Source organism: Neolamprologus multifasciatus, chromosome 18 (genome assembly GCF_963576455.1).
Source record: "Neolamprologus multifasciatus chromosome 18, fNeoMul1.2, whole genome shotgun sequence".
NCBI classification, from domain to species: domain Eukaryota; kingdom Metazoa; phylum Chordata; class Actinopteri; order Cichliformes; family Cichlidae; genus Neolamprologus; species Neolamprologus multifasciatus.
Genome location: NC_140456.1, coordinates 20,309,278 through 20,333,777, shown reverse-complemented (window position 1 = coordinate 20,333,777; position 24,500 = coordinate 20,309,278). Strand labels below are relative to the sequence as shown.

Below are 24,500 nucleotides of genomic sequence, written 5' to 3'. Positions count from 1 at the left end.
AGTGTGGGGGTGTCCCTGGCTGAGGGGAGGGTTGCGTGCTCTGTAGCTGGCGTTTTAGTGGTAAGGGGAGGAGCTTGTCAGAGTAGAATTCATTCAGGAGGAGCGATTGACCTAGATTCGTTTTCCCCAGGAGGAGTGGGAGGGGGGAGGGTGCTGCGGGTAAACACATCCGCTGCAAGGGGGAGGTGGGGTAGAGGGAGCAGTGGAGAGAGGAGAAGAGAAAGGAGAGCGATGTTTTGAAGGGGTGGATTCATCATCCATGCTGAAACAGATCTCAGCATTAACCATGGAAACCTGCTAGTGTAGTAATGTAATTTGCTGCTGTGGAAACGAGGAAGAGGAACACCATTATGCGCCCATTACTGCCCGCACATATATACACATGCATGCCCACACAAAGACAGAAGAGGAGCATATGCAGGAATCTCAGTATCATAGTACAAAGAAGCACATGCCAAAACACATTTGGGCTTAACCAAATCTTGTATTAGCACATTATTAGCAAGTGTTAATTAGGAGAGAACACCAGTCCAAAAGTCCCAAGCATCCTATGTTCAAATTAGTTTATATATATGATCGTGACTAAATGTATAGCATGCAAAAAGCAGAACAAAATTGGATGTTTTGTTTTAATCTGTAGTCTTTACTTTTGGTTCTCGCACTGGATCATAAACCTAACATTGAATTCATTTTTTCCTCAAATAATATTATAAACAAGAGACATTTTTATCAAAGTGCAATACACTGTATCCAATTTTTTGCAAAACAAAAAAGGTAAAAAAAAAAATAAAAAATAGAAAAAAGAGCAAAAACAACCTAAACTGTGAAATAGGTACATATCAGTCCTAATTCCTCTGTCTTAAGGTGTCGGCATCTTTAGTGTGTGTTTGTGCGCCTGTATGCATGGAGTAAGGGTGGTGAGTCATACAGTTACTGGAACTAGGAGTGTGTCTCGGCCATCTGCCACATGAATTATTTAAGGTATAAAATTTGCAGTTTTAAAAATTTTAGACATACTCCAGCTCTTAACCACATTCATCTCCCACTACCTGCCAGTGTGAGGGACACTTCTATCTAAACATCTCAGTATTTGACCTAGAAATAGACTCAGAGCAAGTTGGGAGCATAGAGCTATGGCTACTCTCTGTAAGCTACTGTAGTGGTACCGCAGTGTATTTTACAGTACTAGCTGTACAAATGCCTCTCCGCACCACATCTAAAGAGATTCGCACTGCAAAGCTACGTCACCACTATCAGAAAGAAGCTCAACAGTGTGTGTGACCCAGATAGTATACTCGCATGCTGCCATATATGTGACCTAGAAACATGTATATGCCTCAACTATTCCCACATATCTGACTCAAGATATTGCACTGAGCAGCACATATAGACCTACAACTGACCCACATTAATAATTGATGACAAATAGATTACAAAAACTTGAATTTCACCCAATTCAGTAATCTATTATATATGACTCTATAATTATTTGACTCATACCTCAACAAATTAGATCTTAGACTTTTTCTCTCTCTCTTTTTGAGCAGTTCAGGGATGCAGTGAGGACTGCAGGAGGGTGCCACCACCCAAACCCAAGAGGAACCCCAACACACAACTGAGTGTTTCCTTTGATGAGTCCTACATTAAGAGCCATGGAGGCAGTGGGGTTTGCCCCTCCAAACCCCTCCACCATGTCACTTCCCCTAACGAATGCAACCCATCACCTCCTCAAAGTGATGAAAGCCCTACTGATGACTGTGAAGATGAACCTGTCTATATAGAGATGGGTGGGATTGATGTTGGAACGCGAGAACCCTTGAAGAGTGAGGATGAGGAGCCAGATGAGTCTGTGTACGAGGAGATGAAGTACCCAGCTCTGGATGACATGGAGTACCGCACCGACCCTGTAGGATGTCGTTCTGCGTGCCCAACCCCGGCACCCTATGAACCTGAGCCTCTCAGCCGCTGCTCCACACCTCGAAACATTCCACTGTGTGACATTCCTGCACCCTTCCCCAATTTACTCACTCATCGACCTCCACTGTTGGTGTTCCCACCAGCGCCTGCCCAGTGCTCGCCAAACTCAGATGAGTCTCCCCTCACCCCGTTAGATGTAGCCAAATTGCCCATGCTGGAGAACCAGTCATACAGCAAATCTCCCACCTCTTCCACCGAGCCACCCTCCTCCGCACACATCCGTAGGGAGCTCACAGCCACCCCGACTCTCACTGTCTCTGGACGCTCCTCTGCGCCTCCTCTGCCCTGTACCCTTTATAAATCCTCATCATCATCTTCCTATCAGCGTAGCCACTCTGCTTGTCCGTCGCCAGTCAGTATGGGTCGCTGTCTCACCCCTCTCAGCCTCATGCGTACACCTCCCTTTGATGCTCCGATGCCATTCCCTGGGGGTCTGCCCCGAAGTGCTTCTGCTACACCGCATGGAAAAGGCTCGCCACCTCAAGATGGTGTCGGACGACTTCACGGGTCTATGCAAAATGTATCAACAGGCCGCTCAAGGACACCCACCAGCCCTCTGGATGAACTAACCAACCTGTTTACGACAGGCAGGAATATGCTAAAGAAAAATTCCAGTGGAAGAAAATCCAAGGAGCCAGGAGAAAGTAAGTCTTACGATTATGAAATGTAGTTACAAAAAGATACTAATTGAAAGTATTGCAAACTTTCTGGTTTCCATATGAGTGTAGATAGTTTGCAAACCAAGGGCGCAGATTTGGTTTTGGCATTGGTGGGGACGGATGATTGAACCACCGAACTCTGCCCCGTTTCTTTTTTTTTCCTTTTTGTCTTTGCCTCTTGATTAAAAAAAAAAATAGAAATATACTTGCCTACATATGCTATTCTACATGCTTTTAAACCATTTAAAATTACAATTCATAGTTTTATATGTGAATTATATAATGTTAAATTTACTTCAGCCATATTCCATATAAATCAGGTATCATACAAAAATAAAAATAGCTTCAAATACAGTCATGACAATAAAATAATATGACTTTAAGGACTCAACAACATTAGTTCAGTTATAGTACACCAACATCTGTTATACAATAGCACTAAGGGAACACTGAATGACCTGGTGGTTTTTGTCCATAAAACTACTCATCTAAGATTACCACAAAAGATCTCTCAGCAAAATGATGCAGCATTTTAGGCACTATTGCCCCGATCAAATCAGTGAGCTGGGATGTTTTATTCTAAACATGAACTACTGTTGCAGCAACACACATGCACTACTGGTGCCCCACACAACAACTCAATGTCCACTATGTGAAGCAGCCAAACACATGCCTTCTCCTCTCGTTAATCTATAGCACCAAATCATCAGTCAGTCCCCTGTGACCTCGCCTCTTCACCTCTGTCCGAGCGACAACATGGCAGAGCTGCCTCTGTCACCTGATAAATAACAGTGAGACATTCCAAATACATGCAGTCACAGATGTGTCATCATCCAATTTCACCTGTGATCTTGTAACACCATTACTCTCTATCACCTGACAAATAGGACATACATGACAATAAGAATAAAATGTGTAGCTGCTTCAGTGCTTCTGTCAATTTGTGCAGATCTTGACTCATCAGTAATGTTTGTAGTGTGAGTGCATTTTTAAAACAATTTGTGCAAACTGCACTACAAGGTGGAATATTTGCAAAATCATGACTACCTCATGATATTTTGTCTCAAAAATTATCCCTATGAATATGTTAGTGCCATTAGGATGAAATTATTGTGTCACCAACATTTTAACGTTAGACAAATAATTTTAACAGCCTCTGTAAACGAATATCCTGGCTTGCTCGAGGCTGCCGTTTTGTCTGACACTTTCAATCAAAATTAGAAATGCTACTCTGAGACTGAGATAACTAATAGTGCTGCATGTTGTGCAGTTAGTTTCGAAAACTCCCTGAAAAGCACAGCCAATCACATTGCCCATATTTGTCACATGAGGTAGGACTCCAGTAGAGAATGTAATTTAACTCTTTCTGCACTGCTGGGTGAATGAGACGCTGACAGATCATTTTTTTTCTTACTATCAGGTTTGTTTTTCTTTACTCGAAGAGATCAAATTATTGGTGGGGACATGTCCCTTCCGTCCATGCCAAATCTACGCCCTTGTTGCAAACACATGCCCATTAAACAGTTTTTCCACCCTGTCTACTGTACACACATTTGTTTCATGAGAGTGACAGATTTAGTTAGAAAGCAGCACTAGAAAGTAGGATAACAAACTGAAGAGCAGAGGTAACACAGAAGTGTGTCACTGGGCAGTGTGCACTCTGTTAGTGTAAAGAGATTTAGTAAACCTGGCAGCAAACATAAATAAACACTTTTTAATTCCTTAATCAGTCCACATTTAGGGTTAACAAGTTTGAGCCTGCAAAATCACGAGTTTGTGCATTTAATGCATCGCTTTCACAGCACGATGTTTGCAGGGCACTTTGCAGTTTGCGTTTGTTTAATCTAGGCCTGCCAAGCCAAGTCTGATACAGATCGTATGATTTAATCTGAGAGGATTAAAGACTAAAGCGGGCCGTAGGTCTCTCAAACCAACTCATGGCATTAGGCCATCAGGCAGCATTACTTTTAAATATGTAAACATCAACATTTAAATACAGATATTATGCCACACTCAGGAAGACGCTGCCAAAATATGTGCGGTCGGGTAGGAAAACAAACCCCTTGCTGCACAAATTGAATTTACGAAAGAAGAAAGATATAAAAGCAGAAACTATTTCTGAGTCTGGTGCCAGCAGCATTATCAGTCAGCCACAAATTGGCCTTCTCATTCTCAAGCATATTGCAATCTTCATTTTTCTGTTAAAATAGAAGTTGTAAACGTGAACATTGTGAAACTCAATGTGCTTATTATTTAAACTGTACAAAAACAGAACAGCATGATTTACACATTCTTGAAGCTTAGATTTATTTTGTAGAGGCATGTCATACTTTACTTGAGAAGGGTCAGTAACAAAGTCAGACGGAGTATGTAATCATATACAGTGAAGATGACATGCTGTTTAACCCTCAACTTCACATAACTCTCCTCATACCTGAGTTTCAAAATCTGAAAGAATTTAACAACAATTTAAAAGCTGAACAGTTTTCTTTAATGTAAATACCACCAAAGACAGCATTTATGCATACATCATAAATCATGAAAAAAACCAAACTACAAAGAATCCACACATCCATCCTTACTCAGTGCTCTTAGCAACTACAACATAGCAACAGTGGAAGGAGGAGAAATCCCTGTTTCTTATTTGCAGATTCCCTCCCCGTGGGTAATGCAGCCAATCACAGCTCAGGGCACGTCAGACTACAATGCATGCTCCTGATAGAGATGTTATGCCTCTGAACTCTATCCTACACCTGATCACAGGATTTCAGATTCCCTTTTCTGTCCAATCAGCACACACATATGTAAGCCAATCGGGCAGCTGGAGCAGCTGTGCAGATGGGGACGATGGACGCTGAGAGAATTTATGATTTCTTGCCATTTTGACTGTAATGAGATATACGTGTTCATGCATGTACCAAACTGGTATACATTTTCTGCTTTTCCAGAGATTGTCATTATTAGCTGCTGAATAATGTGCTTTTAGTTAGAGACTGCATTTAGGTGCGAGGATTACCCTTTGATTTCTCATCAGTGAGATTTTTGGTTTAGTTAGTGCAAATGTCACATATGTTGTGTGTTGTGAACATGAAGGTTATGAAGGAATGGAGGATCATTTTGTTCTTTCCCTTTCTAAGGCAACAGGGGCAGCAACAGCTACCCTGACCCACTTACCAACTGGTTAATCACCACACTTGCTCTCTTTTACTCCTCCCCCCTCCCCCCTCCCCCCCCTCCCCCCCCCCCCTCATACACACATCAGCATAAAACTACACATATGACGCATGCAGGCATGACAGGGGATGCTTCCACAATGTATTGTAGGTTAAAGCTTGTACGGAAACCATCCAGAGACAGGCTCAGATCAGTGATGCATATATATATATATATATATATATATATATATATATATATAGATAGATAGATAGATAGATAGATAGATAGATAGATAGATAGATATCTCCATACGGTGGTGGGATAAAGTTTTTTGCCCCTTTCCCAAATAATTTTTTTGTATGTTGATCACACTTAAATGTTTAAGATCATCAAAAAAAAGATAAATTGAAGTTTCTAAATGAAGTTGTTTATTTTTAAGAGGACAAAAATCTAAACCTACATGGCCCTGTTTGTAAAAGTGATTTTCCCCTAAACCTAATAACTGGTTGGGCCACCCTTAGCAGCAACAAGTACCATCAAGTATTTGTGATAACTGGCAATGAGTCTTTTAAAGTGCTGCAGAGGAATTTTAGCCCACTCATTTTTCCAAAATTGTTATAATTCAGCCACACTGGAGGGTTTAGGAGCATGAACCACCTTTTTAGGGTCATGCCACAGCATCTCAATTGGATTCAGGTTTCAGGACTTTGACTAGGCCTCTCCAAAGTTTTCATTTTGTTTTTCTTAAGCCATTCATAAGTGGACTGGCTGTCTGCCAGATGTAATAAGATATACACCTTGCAAAAAGTTCAACTTTTGTTTTGTGGATCCACAGAGTATTTTCCCAAAAGACTTGGGGTTCATTAAGATGTTTTCTGGCAAAACTGAGAGCAGCCTTTATGTTCCTTTTGCTCAGCAGTTGCTTTTGTCATAGAACTCTCCCATGCAGGGCATTTTTACCCAGTCTCTTTATTATCTTTCTTATGGTGGATTCATGAACACTGACCCTAAGTCAGTTACATTGTCTTTTATTTGTTCCTGAATTTTCTTGGACCGCAGCATGATGTCTGACTTTTGAGGATGTTGTGGTCTACTCCACTTTGTCAGGCAGGTTTTATGTAAGCGATTTCTTGATTGAGAACAGGCGCAGTAGTAATCAGGCCTAGAGAAACTGGCTAGAGAAATTGAACTCATCTTTCCAAAGATGTGATACACCACAGTTAATTTATCGTATAACAGGAAGGGGCAATCTTTTTTTTCAAGCAGGGCCATGTAGGTTTGGATTTTTCCCCCTAAATAATAAACATTTAAAAACTTTGCTTGTGTTATCTCTGTCTAATATTTAAATTTGTGTGGTGATATGAAATGTTTAAGAGTGACAAATGTTAAAAAAAAAATAGGAAATCAGGAAGGTGGCAAACAATTTTCACACCACTGTATATGTATATGGCTTTAAATCATTTTGTTTCAACTCCAGAGGTTTACAACTCCTACCACAGCTTCTTAAATGGGTCGTAAGGGACACCTAGTGGATAATTGTTTGCATTGCAATAACAAGTCTGATTCTGATGATACTCACAGTTTGTCCCACTGTTTATTATTATTATTATTATTATTATTATTATTATTATTATTATTATTATTATTATTATTATTATTATTATTATTTGTGTGTGTTTTTTAATCCAGTTTATTTTGATAGGTACATCAAAAACTGAATGTCTATTGATTTGCCTAATATTTTTACCCCCCTTTTCTTTGGCAGCTGAGTCCAAAAGTAAGTCTCACAGTGAGTCAAAGCGAGAAGGCAAGGAACGTCACAGTCACAGCAAGGAGTCCAAGCGTGAATCCAAGGAGCGTCACAGTAAAGAGTCTTCACATAGAAAAGACAGAGACAAAGACAGAGAAAAAGACAAAGAGAGAGGAAGCAGCAATGCAGAGCCTTTGCCCCACAGACGAAATAGTAAAGACCGTACTTGTAGCAATGTAGATGCACAGCTTGTTCGCAGGGATAGCAGGGACCAGGCCTGCAGCAATGCAGAGCCCATCCCTGTGAGGCGGGACTCCAAAGATAGGGGCAGCAGCTCCATAGAAACAATCCCTTTGATAAGAAGAGACTCCAAGGACAGAGGGATTAGCAATGGTGACCTATTACCAAGGAGAGACAGTAAAGATCGAAGTGGGGGACATGGAATGGAGTCTTTGCTGAGACAGGAGAGCAAAGACAGAGACAGACTGCTTGATCAGCCACCTGAGCTGTTGCCAAGGCAAGACAGCAAGGAAAGGGCAAGAAATCCTGTAGACTACAGACATGAAAGCAGAGAGAGACTGGATCAGCCACCTGAACTCTTACCCCGACAGGATAGCAAAGAGCGAGCCAGAAATGGTGTGGACTCAAAGCACGAAAGCAGAGATAGGCCCCCTGAGCTTCTTTCCCGACAAGAGAGCAAAGACAGGGTTAGAACCGGACCAGAATACAGGCATGATAGCAAAGACCATCGTCCCGATTTGTTACCCCAACAGGAGAGCAAAGAGAGAGAAAGGAATGACACGGAGCACAAATATGAAGGTAGAATAGATCAGCCACCAGAGATCCTTCCCCGACAAGAAGCATCCAGAAGCAGCAACAGCAGGGACAGAGTTGGTTCCAACTCCGAATCCAGGTATGAGGGGAGAGATCGAAGCTGCCACAGTAGTGGAGATCTTCCTCCTCCTCCTTTACCCAGGCAGGACAGCAAAGATCTGAGCAGAACTGGCCTTGAAGTGAGGCGGGACAGCAAAGACAGAAGTTTGAATGGCTCAGAGCATCATCATTTTGACATCAAGAGCACCAAGAGCCCTTCATCAATGGAATACAGGTGTGATAATAAGGAGCGAGGATACAGATCAGATGGCACCCCCCGGCGAGATAACAGAGCCAATTACAACACAGACCAGTCAAAAGCACAAGAGAGGAATGGCAGCACAATATCAGGACAGCATTCATCAACAACAACACCCACTCACCACGGAAGGTCATCAGGTAGCCCTCCAATGACCATGGGAACAGGAAATGGTGAGTGTTAAGACCTAAATTTTAAGGTGGCATTAGACAATGCATATAACTATTCAAATGGCATACTACCAAATGTGATTTTTTTATTCCTTTGTAGATCTGAAAGCAGCATCTAAGTATGCCCGCTCACCGTCTAAACCTGCTAATCCTTCCCCAGTGGGAACTCCACAAAGGAGGGCAACAGAGACACATCAAAGTCAGGTATGCATATCTGGTTTGTTCTTTCTTTTGTTTTGTTTTGTTTTGTCTTGTCTGTCTCTTTACCTGAAGTGTCAGTTTCTTATAGGTCCTGAAAACTTATTTCTTAGTCTGTTATGGAACAGTTTGGACTGTTTAAAGACATTTTGTTCTAGTTGGTCTTCAAACTGGTGTGGGGATTTTTTTTATCTCAGCAATTTAAATTAACTGACTATTCAATTGACTGACTAGTTAACTATTTTGACAAAACACTAATTAATAACACTGATTAATTAGGCATTTTTCATTAGTAATGTGAAAAATCTTCAGTTTATTAAAACGTAGTGGTTACAACTGAAGATTTATTTTTTTAAAAATGTAAATCGTTTGCAAAGACAGAGAAGAGAAATCCACAGCAGGTTTCAGAACTTTCAGAGAGATCTACATTATGTTTAACTCGTCATCTTCTGCCAGATATATCAATTGTATTTTTTTTTAAACTGATTTATTAAGTCATAGTGTAGGGTGAAGTTCATGAGTAAGGGTGCTCCTAGCACAGCAATTTGGTGAACATGATTTTTGTCAAAATCATTTTTCTATTTTTTTTTCTTTTATTGCCTAAAGCCGGGAACAGATAAATGGGTTTACCATTCTCTCCATTAAAAATGATCAGTACTGGTGAGACGCTGGGTTACACCAAATCAAATCAAAAACCACACCCATCCGCCCCTGAATTCATTTTTTGTGTTATATGATCACTTAGTCAATTGTGAATGACATCAAAAAGAAATTCTAGAAAGAGTTAATTTGTATTTATTTCACGTGGTATGTTAAATGTGTTGCTCAGATGCCCCAGATGCCATGGATATGTGGAGACACCACTATGCTAGAGCAAATCGAGAGGAAACGCACCCTATGCATGGAAATCCGTTCCAGACAGCATCCGCACTTGCAGAGATCTCTGGAGAGGCCTCCTCCTCCTCTGCCAGACAGGAATGAGGACAGGCACCAGGAACGAAGTCAGTGCAAGCAGGAAAATACATCTGTCCTTCCAAGCTGGGGAAAAAACGGCGGGACCAAGAAGATCCGTCCTCCTCCATACCCCACCCAGACAACGGTATTCTGGGATACCGCCATCTGACATTTACAAGGCATTTCAAACACATAACCCACAGTTAACCACTCCCTCTCCTCCCTAAAACATCACAGGCTTCAAGGCGGCCGCTGAGAGGACAAGAGGGATGATGCTCACTGATGTCAAAGGACAATGGTGGTTACCACAGCAATATTTCTGCTTGTTCAGGTTGTCATGTTTCTTATCATCACTGGTGATATTTGATATTTTTCTATTTCCTGTGACTGGACTCCTGTAATGTAATTAGTAGAGTAGATATTTGATGATGAATAGATATTTTCTAAATGAGATGATGGGGATCAAAAGGAAACTTAAATTATGTATAGTAGATGTAGATGCAATCTAATATTTGTTTTTATGTTATTTTTGTTCAGGTTATTTTACATTTCAAAACATAATCTATCGATACTTGTACTGTAGTTGCATAATTTTCTTATGCCAAGCGCTTTTTGTTTGTGCTTAAAAGCACTAAAATGAATGGACTATTTAATTCTGTCTATATATACTTTACATTTTCACTGTTGTATTGTAAGTTGAGGAGTTTACGTCGCCGTGCTTTAGAGTCCAGGTCTCTCCATGCCTGGTCCAGGATGTTCTAGAATGTACAACAGCTGGTCCTAGAACAGAAACAGGAAACTACTTGTGCTTCAGTTTGTATTTAACAGTGAGAAACTGTGTGGTCACTACGTCAAAGCCTTTTAAAGCTGTTTCGCAGGAAAGCCTGTTGGCATTTGTAGAGGACAGAGATAGTGTGTAATGTTTTTTGCTGTATTCTAAAATACACTATGAGGGCGGGGTGGGGAGGTAGCAAATTAGAACATACATTATAAACAGGATCATTTTCCAAGACCAGCCAAAGCCTGTAAAAGCGAGATATGGGTGTGGTTGCACTTTGGATGCTTGGTTATTTAAAATGGGATTAGTGGCAATAGCTGGCGAGTACCAGCATCTTTACATTGCCATGCACACTGCAAAGCACCGTGACAGTGTAAATACTTGACGCCAACGACCAGCCCGTACAATCAACACCTGAGCTTTTAGAAGATTTCTTAATTTCACTGCAGATTATAATAGCCATATGCACTTGCTTAAGAAGTAACTTTCAAGTTTATGCTTATATATATTTTTTGAAATTGTAAGAATAGTGAGTTGTGCCATGTAAGTTTTCATTTATTGGCTGAAAGGTAAAGCCTCAGGAGAATGGCTGGGTGTGTGACATACACTCATCTATATTTGGGTGTCTCTGACAATGTTTCCAATCCAATTCAATGGCTGGCAACCATTTTAGAGATCAAATTATTGAAGGACCTATCACATGACAACAGCTCCAAGCTGTCAAAAATAGCGGGGAGGGGTTGCACAAGGGCCTGCAATTCTGTCAGGCTACGAAAAAATAAGTGAACTGCACTAACTCTCATCTTCCTTCACATTAAATCAGGCTGGTTACATATACATTCATCTCCCCCTGCTCTCTCCCTCTACCTCAACCTCTTATTTGCATGAATTCAGTTGATTCTCTTTTGCACATTAAAAGGCAATGTCAACATTGCCAAAATAGTATGGGTTTAACAACAGCCCCTAAAGTGCAAGTGCAGTACCCCCTCTCTATGAGAATCAACGATTCAGAAACCTTCGTTGGTACCGGTATGCGTGTGAGGGAGAGAGCTGTGTGCGTGTGTGTGCGTGTGTGTGTTCATGAGTGTGTGTGCCAGGCTACACTGTATGCAAGTTGCTAGTTTAAAAAAAATGATTGTCTTAAGACATTCACTTTGCCCTCATGATGTTGGTGGGTGAAGGTTGGAAATGTAACAATGATGATGATGTACAATCTTTTTGTGTGTATAAACGTGCACTGTGAAAAGGTAGAGAGAGCACCGCACCGTCAGTCCTCTGTCTTATTGCACTGAGTGTTCTCTTGTTTTGCGTAATAAAAAAAAAGAAAAGGAAAAAACATGTTTGAGGAATAAAGTACTGTATTCTGATTGTCACTTGGGTTCTGTTGAGAGAAATAAATAAATATGGACTTGAAACCTGCTATGGAAAATGTGCATCCTGTCAAAATGCTTCTTTTTCTTAAAATTTTATTTATTTATTTAGTTTTTTTACATGACATGTCAAGTTAGTCTTATTTTAAAATGAAAAAATGAAAAACAACTTAAACACAATAAAATAATAATAAACACAAGAAAAGGTCATTTCAGAGAGGAATACAGTACCAGTCTGACAGATTATAGCACAATTATAGAACATAAGGTGCTTCTTTAGAACTATAAATGGTACCTAAGTGAAAATAATGTTAAATGTTGAGGTGTGCAAAACATTTATTTTAATACATTTTTATTGTCAATGAACATAATCAAATTCATCTTTAACCCTGAGTGGTATCAGTAAGGTTTGGGTAAATGGGTAAGAAATAAAAATCATAATCTTAGGTAAAATGCTTATCCTTCTCTGTGGCAGACATTACACTGGCTGGTCCTGTGTCGCTGTTGGTCGCTTGCTTTGATGGTGCCAGGACTTGCGCTTATGAACTGCTCTGCTGGGCTTACAGTAGTCAGCCAATAACTATAGAGATTGGCAAAGTAGTGACAGGAACCCCGTGCCCCTTGGCACTCAATGAAGGGATGAGTTCGGAAATCCTTAAGGCAGCTACCAGTAGAAGCCAGTGACTGGCCACCACCATTATTACCTGATCCTGTGTGCTAAAGACAGCAAGCCAGCAGGTACACAATGAGGGGAGTTGACAGAAGTTTTCCTTTGAAACACTTTAACATTTTTTTTATGTACTTACCAAGAGGAAAGAGTATCCCACCCACAAACTCCTCCATCCAGGTGGGCATGAAGGGAATGTAGGATTCTGGCTGTGAAAAGTCACCACAGGTGAAATGGTCTCACACACCACACAACGGCTGATATGGGACACAATATCCTGGCCAAATAGCGGCATCATGGGTATGGGAGCAGTTGTGGAGAGCCAATAGGATTTGTCATTGCGACTAGAATAAGAACAGGCAGCTTTGTTACAATAGGAGAACGGCATGGTGGAGAAAACAGGGAGGCAGGAGCCAGGCTGGCCTGCAAGGAAAAAAGACAGATGTTATAAAATATAGACAAGGAAGGGTTTTTAAATTTTTCTTCAAATTTCTATATACCAGGGATGAATACATTTCAAGAGATCAGCAAAATGACAACTTTATGCTGATGCTTACCCAGATCTTGTGTGTGAGCCTTTTCTTGTGCCTCCAGGTAAATGAGACTGTGTCCCACCCAAAGCTGAGTGGTATCTGCTGGGCACTGTGGGACCTCAACTGATTGACTATGTATAACTAACAGAAATCCAGCATTCAATATCCTCCTGTAGCCTGGCTGACCCTGGTTACCAGGAGGACCTGGAATACCTTGAAGTTGTTGTGGTTGAACAAAGAGCATGTGTATTAGGTGGAGAAAGCATCAAAGTGAGGACCCAAAAAAAAGCATATCAGAGCTATATTATTTATATTAGTACACCAGAGCAAATTTCCGAATTTTATCTGGAAATTTCCACACAAATTTAGTGAGCCATCTATAAAATATGAATATTTACCTTGAGGTCCAGGAAATCCAGGCAAACCAACAGCCCCTGGATCTCCAGCTGGACCATTACGACCAGGAGGACCTGTTATACCAGGAAGGCCCACAGACCCCACCGGACCCTTCTCCCCTGAAACATGCAGATAAAAGCAAATGAGTAAATACAGCCATGTTTACAGGAGCATGGATTTTTTTTGTTTGGTTGTTAAGCCACTTTACACTGACCTATAAAACACTAAAGCATAAAAATGCTTCAAACACATAGCAGACTTGTCAACACATAGCAGACAACTTAGAACCAAAGACCCAAATTTCAATTGTAATTTTAAAACACTAGCAACCTGTTACAAAATCATGCTATTTGTTACAATTTCATTATCTGAATCTATGAAAAATGCCAAAGATAACACAGTTTAACTGGGGATATATTTTAACACCAACAAGGTGATTCCCAAAGAACTTGTAGCCAAAAACTGTCATATCTCAACATGATGTGCAGTATGCCTTAAAAAAATTTGAGGTAAGTAGAAAAGTAGAGGACAAAGGAGGAACTGGCAGGGCTAAAAACACTACATCAGATGAACAGTATTTGAAAGTTATGGTAAATGAACTGGTTCTTATACAGCGCTTTTCTAATCTATCTGAGCACTCAAAGCGCTTTATACAACTCATATCCTTAAGAAATTAAAAAAATACAATAAAGACCAGACAGAGGCCCTGAAACAGGCTCTCTCGTGGTTTGGGGCTGCATAAACTGAACTATGAACACAGAGAAGCACCATCAGAGTTTTACAATACCCTCTGAAAAGCATCTGCTGTATAGGCATACCTGGTTATAAAAACACATAATTGAACACTATCAGTCATGGACTGGACTCCCCAGAGCCTGGACCTCAATATAATCTTGACAGAGAACAAAAAAAAAGAACAAAAGAAGACCTTTGACTGTCCTTTAAGAAGCCTGGAAAACTATTCCTGAAGATTTCAAGGAATTAGAAATTAGAATTAGAAATTAGAAATCTAATTTGAAGAAATAAGAAGAAGTTTACCTAAGACAACTCAAACTATGGTTTTTCCTCTTGGACTGTATTTTCACACTTATTTCATATTTCCTTGTAAAATATAAAGAAATAAAGAGTGGGTGAAGACTTATACAATACTCAAGTTGGACAGAGACAGAAACGAAATATACACTTATAACTGTCCAAAGACTACATTAGGTTTACCTTTACGACCTGGAGTACCAGGAGAACCCATGACACCTTGGAATCCTACACATCCCGGGCTACCAGGAGGACCTGGAGGTCCAGGGGGAGCAGTGGTTGTTAATATACTGACAGAGTCACCAGGAGCACCTTTGACACCTAGAAAAAATATTTTGATTACTACATCTACTATAGGAACAATTACAACTTTTTTAAAAAAAATAAATCAATTTATTTTGCTTTGAACTGTAAAGTCTTGTATATTTTAGTTTCTTGTCTACAGTACAACTTACCCTTATTTCCAGGGTGGCCAATTTCTCCGCTGGGGCCCTGGGGCCCAGGGGCACCTAGCTGACCTTTGGGTCCAGGTAGGCCCATTAGACCAACAGGACCTTGCTCACCTGTCAAAGTGTGGTAACATTTGGAGTATAATCAGTTGGATAGCTGCACTGTAAGTTACTGATGATGTCTATTGACCATTGTTTTGTTTGTACCTTTAGGTCCTCTAGGGCCTTGGTGGATAGAAAGTCCAGGTGGTCCTGGTAGACCCCTTCTTCCTCGAACACCTGGTAAGCCGTGGGGGCCAGTTGGTCCTGGGCCTCCTTTGAACAAAAGGCTGGAGCCTGGTATCCCAGGTTCTCCAGGAGGACCTAAAAAAATTCAAAATTCAAAATATGTATAAATATATTTAGTGGCAAACATACACACAGACTGGCACAAAGCACCATCCAATTCAAAAGGGTAATTTGTTGACAGTTGCATTTACTTATTTCTCCTTTTGTGATAGTGATGATGTGTATTGAATAACCCTCTGCTTTGTTTGTTCATTGTATATTTTCCCTTTTACCCCAGGAGGGGGTTTAATGAGAATGAAATAAAGTAGAGCAAAATAAATTAAAGATGACCCAGCATACACACATACCTGGGGGTCCTGTAGGTCCTTCAAATCCTTGACCTCCAGCAGGTCCCTGCAAAGGTGTTTGGCAGATTATGCCACGGTAACCAGGTTCACCTGGGAGCCCTGGGAGGCCTAAAAGAAAAAACAATCTACCCTTAGCAATAAAAAAATTACTTTCAGTTTCTCCCTTATTCAATAGGGGTCACCATAGTAGCATACTCGCTCTGCAAGTTTGATTAAACTGTTTTTGTGCCAGATGCTCTTCCTGACACAACCTGACACAAAATTGTATCTAGTGCAGACAGTACTGTTACAAATAAAAGTCATGATACCTGGATTGCCTGGTGAGCCCCTTTGGCCTTTAGTCCCAGGAATAGTAGTTCCTGGAGGTCCTTGGTAGCCCCTGGCCCCTTTGACTCCTGGAAAACCATCTGGTCCTCGCGGGCCAGGGATATCTATGCCTGTATTATAAGTGAGTACATATAAAACATAGCATCACATTGTAATATACTCACATTTAATTGTGTATCAAGAAAAACAATTTAAAAATTAGCAACTACACATATTATTACTAATTGTAACAATAAATAATGTGCTATACGACTGGCACCCAACTGCGACAAAATTCCTACAGTCCTAAAAGACATAGAAAAGGAATAATATCATATAATGCTCTCTTACCACTTGCCCCCTTCATCCCTTTTGGACCTGTAAGCCCATACAGTCCATCTAGACCTGGTGGTCCAGGGGGCCCTAACATAACAAGCACAGTGTGATGATGTGTAAATTGTCTTGTTTGGTCCTATGATTGCAAAATCATGCTTCTTGTTTCAGTTTTTTTCATCTTGTATTCTATTATTACATATAATTAATTATTATATGATATATTATGCTATATGATCAAAAAATAAATGAAGAAAGCAAATCTGTTCATAATGTTCATAACCATTTTAATGTTTTACTTCATCATTAAACAATATGAACACATCTAAACTCTTGGATTGAGACATTTATGTTTGTACCTGGGGGCCCATATCGGCCAGGGGGGCCTGGTAGTCCCACACTTCCTTGATCACTGGGAAGACCTGGGAGACCTGGATGGCCTTGTGGACCACGGGGTCCAGGGGAGCCTGTATGTATACATAGGTATACACAAAAGAGCTCAAACAAGCATTTATATATAGGAAACAAATCAATGTTATTTGAGGGAATAAAGTCAAGTGTCAAATTGAAGAAACTGATTATTATTGTAGATTAAATTGATGGTTAAAGGAGCTAAATTTAAATCCAGATTAAATTATTTTAAATGAAATACACTCAAAGATTTTATACAACTGAATCCAGTTTCTGGCTGACACATTACATATTTACAATATTTTATATGAGAACAAAATTGAAATGGTTACTTGCACAGAATTCTTTTTTCCCTTTAATGATGGAGAAAAAAAAGCTAAGGACAGGGGGAAATTTATTTTTCTCCTGAATCAAACTATGAATAGGATAAACATTGGAAACATCAGTTTCTTAATTGTGCTGCTGAAGTACATCCAGAAAGTTCTAAAATCAAACCTATAGGGATCACCTGGTCTTCCTTGTATTCCCCGTTCTCCTGGAATGCCTGATGGTCCTGGTCGTCCTGGGTTTCCTCTGGGTCCCAGATCACCTGGGTCTCCTGGTATCCCTCGAGGTGCTAAAGAAATTATCAGCTTTTTCTGTTTTTGTATGCAAACTTTATTTAGCCAATGAAACTACCATATATCTTGTAGAATACATTTTTTGTTTTGTTTTTTTAAGATTTGGTATAAATTGTTTGGGTTTTTCGGGGGGGGGGGGCTTGAAAAATAACTTTAATTTACCACTGAAGCCATTCTCTCCTGGGATGCCTTTGGGTCCAGGTGGACCTGGTTGTCCATAAGATGGTCCTGGATCACCTGGAAGAGATTTGGATAACTGAATAACAAAACATAACAAAATGAGACTGTACTGAGAGACTGGGCTACATTCTTGACCATATTTGCAGTGACAATGTACTTAAATCTTTTTTTTTTTATTGCACTGATTCTGCGGTTTTTACTGAGTTTCTACATAAAATTCCCACTGTTTGTAGCTAAATTAAATCAGCTATTTAGTATGTTTTAATAAAAAAAAATGCATAATTACCCTTGGCACCAGAAAATCCTTGTCTCCCTGGAATACCTGAATATCCCACAAGCCCTGGATCTCCCTATAACATACATCAATACAATCCAATAATTTAACACCAGCATTTGTAAGTCTGAATAATTCCACTTAAATACACTTATATATCCTTCAAGCCCGGGTCCTCTACCAGAGGCCTGGGAGCTTGAGGGTCCTGCGCAGTATCTTAGCTGTTCCTAGGACTGCACTCTTCTGGACAGAGATCTCCGATGTTGTTCCTGGGATCTGCTGGAGCCACACGCCTAGCTTGGAAGTCATTGCACCTAGTGCTCAAATACCACTGGGACCACTATTACCTTCATCCTCCACATCTTCTCCAGCTCTTCTCTGAGCCCTTGGTATTTCTCCAGCTTCTCGTGTTCCTTCTTCCTGATGTTGCTGTCATTCAGAACCGCTACATCGATCACTACGGCCGTCTTCTTCTGTTTGTCTACCACCACTATGTCCAGTTGGTTAGCCACCACCATTTTGTCCGTCTGTATCTGGAAGTCCCACAGGATCTTAGCTCGGTCATTCTCCTCCACCCTTTGGGGTGTCACCAATATTGACCTCAGGACTTCCAGGCCATACTAAGCACAGATGTTTCTGTACACTATGCCGGGCACTTGGTTATGGCGTCCCATGTATGCCCTGCCAGTTAGCATCTCGCACCTTGCTGTTATGTGCTGGATTGTCTCAGGGGCATCTTTACAAAGACTGCAACTGGGGTCTTGCCTGGTGTGATAGACCCCAGCCTCTTTGGATCTTGTGCTCAGAGCTTGTTCCTGTGCTGCCATGATTAGTGCCTCTATGCTGTCTTTCAGTCCAGCTTTGTCCAGCCACTGGTATAGGAGGTGGCTGACAGCTGCTCCATTCTGTAGTCGCTATGCGTAGCCAGTCTTGTCAGTCATCTCACTGAGGGGGTCCAGGCCTATGCAGAACAGCAGTGGGGACAGAGCATCTCCTTGGTAGATCCTGCACTTGACGGTGACTTCTGCTATTGGCTTTGGCCTCTAGTGTTGTCTGCCACATCCCCATCGAGTTCCTGATGAAGGCTCTCTCTCTCTCTCTCTCTCTCTCTCTCTCTCTCTCTCTCTCTCTCTCACTATATATCAGTGCTATAATACTAGAATATAGTATTATATTATAATAATATACATTAGTGTAAGTATACACTAATATATTATATATTAGCGTATACTTACCTATTACTATATAGGTTTTGGGTTTTTTTAAAAAGTTGTATTTCACAGGAGAGAGTCTGTGTTAAAAGATTGAAGAAAACTATTCAAATTCTCTTTAAATTTCAGCATACATTCTTTGTGTTTATTCTGCATTTACTTCATTATATTCATTATATTGCATAAATGTCTGTTACAAACTTGTAATTGCAACCAGGCTATTGATCAAGTAATTGCAATTAATCGCAATTAATTACAGAAAATTGTGAGACTGAGTTAATTTTTTGAATCTATTGACAGCACTAATACATACATACATATATTTACACTGCTGTGATCAAAATATGCAGACAATAACTTCACAGTATTGGTGCAGGGTCTCTACCTTACTGTACAAAATGCCTAGAGGTCACTGCTATGATTTGATGCTACATAAATTAAATTGAATTGACTTGAGTACCCGATCTCCATCATTCCCAGAATACCCTCTGGAACCAATGAAACCTTTATTCCCAGGGTCTCCATGAGGTCCTGCTCTTCCTGACCTGCCTGGAACTCCAGGGATACCCTTAATTCCTGGTGGACCAGGCCATCCATCAGGTCCAGAGTCACCTGGCATTCCCCATGTGCCCTTTGGACCTATAAATTACATCACAATTTGCTAATTGTTTAGTTTTGCACCGTCTATCACTGTCCATCTATACAGTCTTTCTACCAAAGAAGAATAAAGCTGTTTTCTAAAGACTTATGCAGGTTAAATTAAAACTCCATTACCTTGAAGTCCAGGCTCGCCAGGTAGCCCCATCATTCCTGGATGACCCGGTGGACCTTTCCTTATATTCACTGGACTTGTCACTCCTGGATCTCCAGGGTCTCCCCGTAAACCTGAATAGACAACAGAAATGAAATGCTTGCCATTTTCTTCCATAAAGTACACAAGAAGTGAGAGAAAATAACTTAAAGAAAAAGACTACATTTGGTACTTCCAAGGGTCTTAACCTTACAATAAAAAGGACCGTGAGGCAACTACTGTTGTGATTTGGCACTATATAGATAAAAGTGAATTAAATTATTTGATCATTGTTGTGAATAGGAGCCACAAGCACATCAGAGTAGATTAAACATACAAAAATAGGTATTTTGACATTAGCCATAACTCTCAACTCGCAAACCTCTGACCATTGCATTTGAATCTCAGAAAACAAAAAAACAGAAGACAAATCAAGCGTCTCTAGACTAATAAAACAACAATAATAGTAAGTAAAAAAAGTTGAGAATAATTATTTGAACCCAACAGAGAAGACAGCTTCCCATTATTACACTCCACTCCATCTTAAAAGTTTGCCTAGTGCCTGATTTCTGTGTTTTCCTTTACATACAGTCAGATATTTCCACCATTTGTCAGAAATGGTACAATACAACCTGGTCAAGGCTCCAACAGGACACTGTGCTATATTTAGTATATATTTATTCCTAATAGCTGTATTTTTAAATTTACTAAACAGAAAAATTTCCTGCAAACCAAATTCCTTTAGATTTTCACTCGCAAGAATACGTGTGTTTTGCTTGTCGTAGACTTGTCTAAAGTTTGAATAGTACAGGTACATAGTTCAATATATTTGATTGTTTCAACTAATAATAATAATAATAATATTCTGCTTTTTATTCTGCCAAATATTTAATAATAATAATAATAATAATAATAATAACAATAATAATATATTATAAATAAAGAACACAAGGCTAAGATACCCATAAGTTTAGGTTAGGAAAATAAGAGAGACACGACACATTTACAGACTTACCTTTATTACCATCTGGTCCTGGATACCCTGGGGAACCTGGGCGGCCATTAAGGCCCCTTTCACCCTGTTTACCTCTCGGTCCAGGAGGTCCAGGGCGACCTGGGAAAACTCTTTCTCCAGCCCTGCCAGGATACCCCCTTTCACCTATAGAAATTGAACAGAAAACCTTGCTTTAATCAGCACACTGAGGTTCATAGATTTAATTAAGCTTGCTGTTTACCAGCTAGCTGTTGAATGTAAATGAGATAAGTGATGGGCTATTAAGTTAAACAAACTGGATTTTGGAAAGTGAATGGAATTACCTGTTGAATTTTATAAAATTCTTATAAGGTTTTAAATAATTATCCAATAAGATACCATCGGCTGACCTTTCTGTCCTGGCCACCCATCGGTTCCAGGATCTCCTGGGAGGCCAGTGGAGCCTGTTGGTCCAGCTGGTCCTGGTAAACCAGGAGGACCCTGAACACCTTTTGATCCTTTCCATCCATGTCCAGGTGGACCAATATCGCCTCTCAGACCTATCTGCCCAGTGTTTCCTATTCAACGTCATAAAATTCAGTGACAAAATATATGGTCAGATGACGTGGATAAATGAGCATGAATATACTCATATATTGACACAGAAGTTGATTGACTGTTCCTCCTTATGTATGGACAAACTGGCCACCAGAGGTCAGTGTTGTTATTTCATAGATTAGCAACTTATGAACATCTAAAAATTAAAAGATGAAACAAGTATTAAAAATAGTGTTACTCCATGTTTATTTATATATTACAGTCCACAAACTGCAGCGATTTGTCTTTGACGTGTCGATATAAAATATATGATCAGTTTTATATCACACAGAGAATATATTTTGTATTTATATTTTTTGTTGTTATTGAAATTTATATCAATAAGGAAACTAGATAAATAATCATTATTAACATATGGAGCAGAAATGGGATTTGTACTTCATCCAACTTCTTTTCTAGTGAAACTAAACAGATGCGAAGAAATTTTGCATTGTCCTGTATTTTGCTTTACTTTTCTACTTTTACTAAATAAGTTTTTGCAAACTGTTTATATGCTCAAAAACAAAACAAATATACTATTTATCGTGACAATAGTGTGGGATATTCATGTTGATATGAAAATTGAAGTACTCAGTGTAAACAAATGTAAAGTTTTAAATTGTACTTGTATTTGTAAAGCTGTCGAAGATAAGGTAGATATGAATAAAAAGACGTGACTATCCATGATTTGGGGCATAGCTGCAGTTTGCTCACCTGGTATTCCCCTCACTCCAGGATTTCCTGGAGGTCCTGGGGGTCCGGGTGGGCCAATGAGTTCGCACTGTGAGCACGGTGGGCCTATTGGTCCAGGGACTCCGGGGTCACCATCAACCCCTGGCTCTCCTTTATAGCCTGGTTGTCCAGGTTGGCCTTGTGGGCCTGTAATTGCAAAAGACCAACAGTCAACTAATCTAAATGTACAGAACTAATGCAAAGCACCTTGTTTTTGTTCTGTTCTTTTGAATATTATTGTAATACAGGCCATGAATCCCATTTGTTAGAGATTAGTTTGAGTTCAGATAAGTTAATCTTACCTGGTATTCCTGGGTTTCCAGGAATTCCACGGAGTCCTTTATAGCCTATACTCCCAGGAGGGCCAGGTATGCCAGTTGCACCTGGCCTGGTTGAGAGGACATCTCCTGGAGGCCCTTTCCTACCTGGTGGTCCAGGAAAACCAGGAGGGCCAGGAAAGCCTTCTAGACTAATTCCCCTGGAACCTGGTTCACCTGGTTCACCAATTAAACCTGGAGGTCCTTTTATAATTAAGAAATATTTATAAGCATTAAAAACAACTCTTTATTTTTTATTTATTTTTTTATTTTTTTAGAATTAATAGATTTAAGGAATATTCCCTACTATATGAATAACTGATGGTCCACAAGCTTCAACAAATGCTCTGTTTTTACAGCCATTACCTGGTGGTCCAGTCCCCTGAGCTCCACCATCATCTCCCTTCATGCCTTTAGTGCCTGGGTATCCTGGCTCTCCGGGAGGACCATTGATCCCTGGCTGACCTGGAATCCCTACAAGAGGCCACAAAAATAAAACAAAACAAATCACTTGTAGTAGTAACTGTAGGGTCCATTCTGTGTAACTTTGAAAATAATGAAGTAACAAGCTTTATAAATAGAAAGCACTAAACAATTTATTAATGACATTTTTTTAAATCTAGATTTCTGATTAAATTTAGTGTTCCAGATTAAACATGTGAACATTTTTAAATAAATAATTAGCACCTGCAAGACTTACCTGGTGAACCTGGCTCACCCTTTGGACCAGGGGGACCAATCTCACCTTCAGGACAGCATCTCTGTGTTTCTCCTGTATTCAAATACAGCTTTTTGTGGCTTGTTTGTTTGTTTTTAAAAAGCATGACACTTTTCTTAATGACAAATCGTGAGAAACCTGACCTGGAGGTCCTGGTCGTCCAGGAATTCCTGGTATGCCAGTAAGTCCCTGATTTCCTTTAGGTCCTTGTTCTCCCTTGGGGCCTTGTAAACCATCACCCGGGGGACCTGCTTGTCCAGGAAATCCTTTGGGTCCAGGAAGACCTGGGTAACCTTTAGGACCAGGTAATCCTCTATAACCATCACCCTGAAAAAACACAACATGATCAAAAGTGTAGAAAAGAGTATCAAAGTGGATAATTTTTACATATGCAGTGTCTTTGAGCAGAGACTTTTAAAAGATTTGTCACATGATGCACAATACTGGACTTTAATATATAGACTCACTGGTGGCCCGGGTTCTCCCACAATGCCATCTCGTCCATCCTGTCCTGGCCCACCTGTTCCTCCAGGAGGACCACCATATCCTGGGTCACCTATGTAACCCTTGGCACCTTCAAGTAACAAAATCAACCAATAGAGATTTGGCTTTAAACACTCCAGAAAAACAAATACAGTCTGTATCTTATTTAAAGGTATAGTACTATTAAACAGTCTTTGCCTAATCCAATGTGCAGTGGTTGCCATCGTAACTGAACCAATTTAAATTTTTGAGAGGCGCTCACCTTTTACACCTACTGCAAAAGCATCACCCTTTTCTCCTTTTTGTCCCTTTAAACCAGAAAATCCTTGAAAGCCCTGCAAGCACACATAATTGTGGGCATAACAAAAATAACACAAATGACATTTATTTGCACAGTTTTAGTCCCACTGTTCTTACTTGTGGTCCTTGAGAACCCTCATCTCCTTTCAGACCTGGGTCCCCTCTTGGTCCTTGAGTTCCAGGTAATCCTGGGGGGCCTGGATAACCAGGTGGACCATGAGACCCTGGGCTCCCCCTGCCAGAGATACATTCACAATTCCCTGGACAACCTATAGAAGACAAAAATAACAAAATTTGGTTGAATTTAAATTTAGTCCCCAGACCTGCTCATACGAACTCACACAGATGTTTATATTGAGAAATGAATCACTGACGCTCGTCTTCCACCACATGTTGCTT

The 24,500-nt window shown here is 40.2% G+C and overlaps 2 protein-coding genes across 3 annotated transcripts in view; one reads left to right on the top strand and one right to left on the bottom strand.

The window, feature by feature from the left end:
- nyap2b (neuronal tyrosine-phosphorylated phosphoinositide-3-kinase adaptor 2b) overlaps positions 1–12,189 on the top strand; it is a 24,952-nt gene extending 12,763 nt beyond the window's left edge. For both annotated transcript variants that reach the window (XM_085141798.1, XM_085141796.1), the window contains exons 4-8: positions 1,548–2,621; positions 7,558–8,847; positions 8,945–9,048; positions 9,872–10,141; positions 10,234–12,189. In XM_085141798.1, coding sequence (XP_084997924.1) covers positions 1,548–2,621; positions 7,558–8,847; positions 8,945–9,048; positions 9,872–10,141; positions 10,234–10,269 — 2,774 coding nt within the window. In that variant the 3' untranslated portion in view covers positions 10,270–12,189. The remainder of the gene's footprint in view (positions 1–1,547; positions 2,622–7,557; positions 8,848–8,944; positions 9,049–9,871; positions 10,142–10,233) is intronic.
- The window catches only part of LOC146497806 (uncharacterized), a 26,861-nt gene continuing 14,438 nt past the window's right edge, over positions 12,078–24,500 (bottom strand). Inside the window, exons 22-47 of the mRNA XM_085141790.1 lie at positions 24,219–24,370; positions 24,064–24,136; positions 23,786–23,892; positions 23,462–23,645; positions 23,301–23,372; positions 22,967–23,074; positions 22,586–22,804; positions 22,266–22,430; positions 21,365–21,532; positions 20,997–21,140; positions 19,966–20,076; positions 19,652–19,830; positions 17,993–18,056; positions 17,689–17,763; positions 17,415–17,522; positions 16,855–16,962; positions 16,514–16,585; positions 16,165–16,293; positions 15,857–15,964; positions 15,429–15,584; positions 15,228–15,335; positions 14,956–15,093; positions 13,743–13,859; positions 13,369–13,557; positions 12,951–13,234; positions 12,078–12,861 (exon numbers count right to left, since the gene is read on the bottom strand). Coding sequence (XP_084997916.1) covers positions 12,601–12,861; positions 12,951–13,234; positions 13,369–13,557; positions 13,743–13,859; positions 14,956–15,093; positions 15,228–15,335; positions 15,429–15,584; positions 15,857–15,964; positions 16,165–16,293; positions 16,514–16,585; positions 16,855–16,962; positions 17,415–17,522; positions 17,689–17,763; positions 17,993–18,056; positions 19,652–19,830; positions 19,966–20,076; positions 20,997–21,140; positions 21,365–21,532; positions 22,266–22,430; positions 22,586–22,804; positions 22,967–23,074; positions 23,301–23,372; positions 23,462–23,645; positions 23,786–23,892; positions 24,064–24,136; positions 24,219–24,370 — 3,599 coding nt within the window. The 3' untranslated portion in view covers positions 12,078–12,600. The remainder of the gene's footprint in view (positions 12,862–12,950; positions 13,235–13,368; positions 13,558–13,742; positions 13,860–14,955; positions 15,094–15,227; positions 15,336–15,428; positions 15,585–15,856; positions 15,965–16,164; positions 16,294–16,513; positions 16,586–16,854; positions 16,963–17,414; positions 17,523–17,688; positions 17,764–17,992; positions 18,057–19,651; positions 19,831–19,965; positions 20,077–20,996; positions 21,141–21,364; positions 21,533–22,265; positions 22,431–22,585; positions 22,805–22,966; positions 23,075–23,300; positions 23,373–23,461; positions 23,646–23,785; positions 23,893–24,063; positions 24,137–24,218; positions 24,371–24,500) is intronic.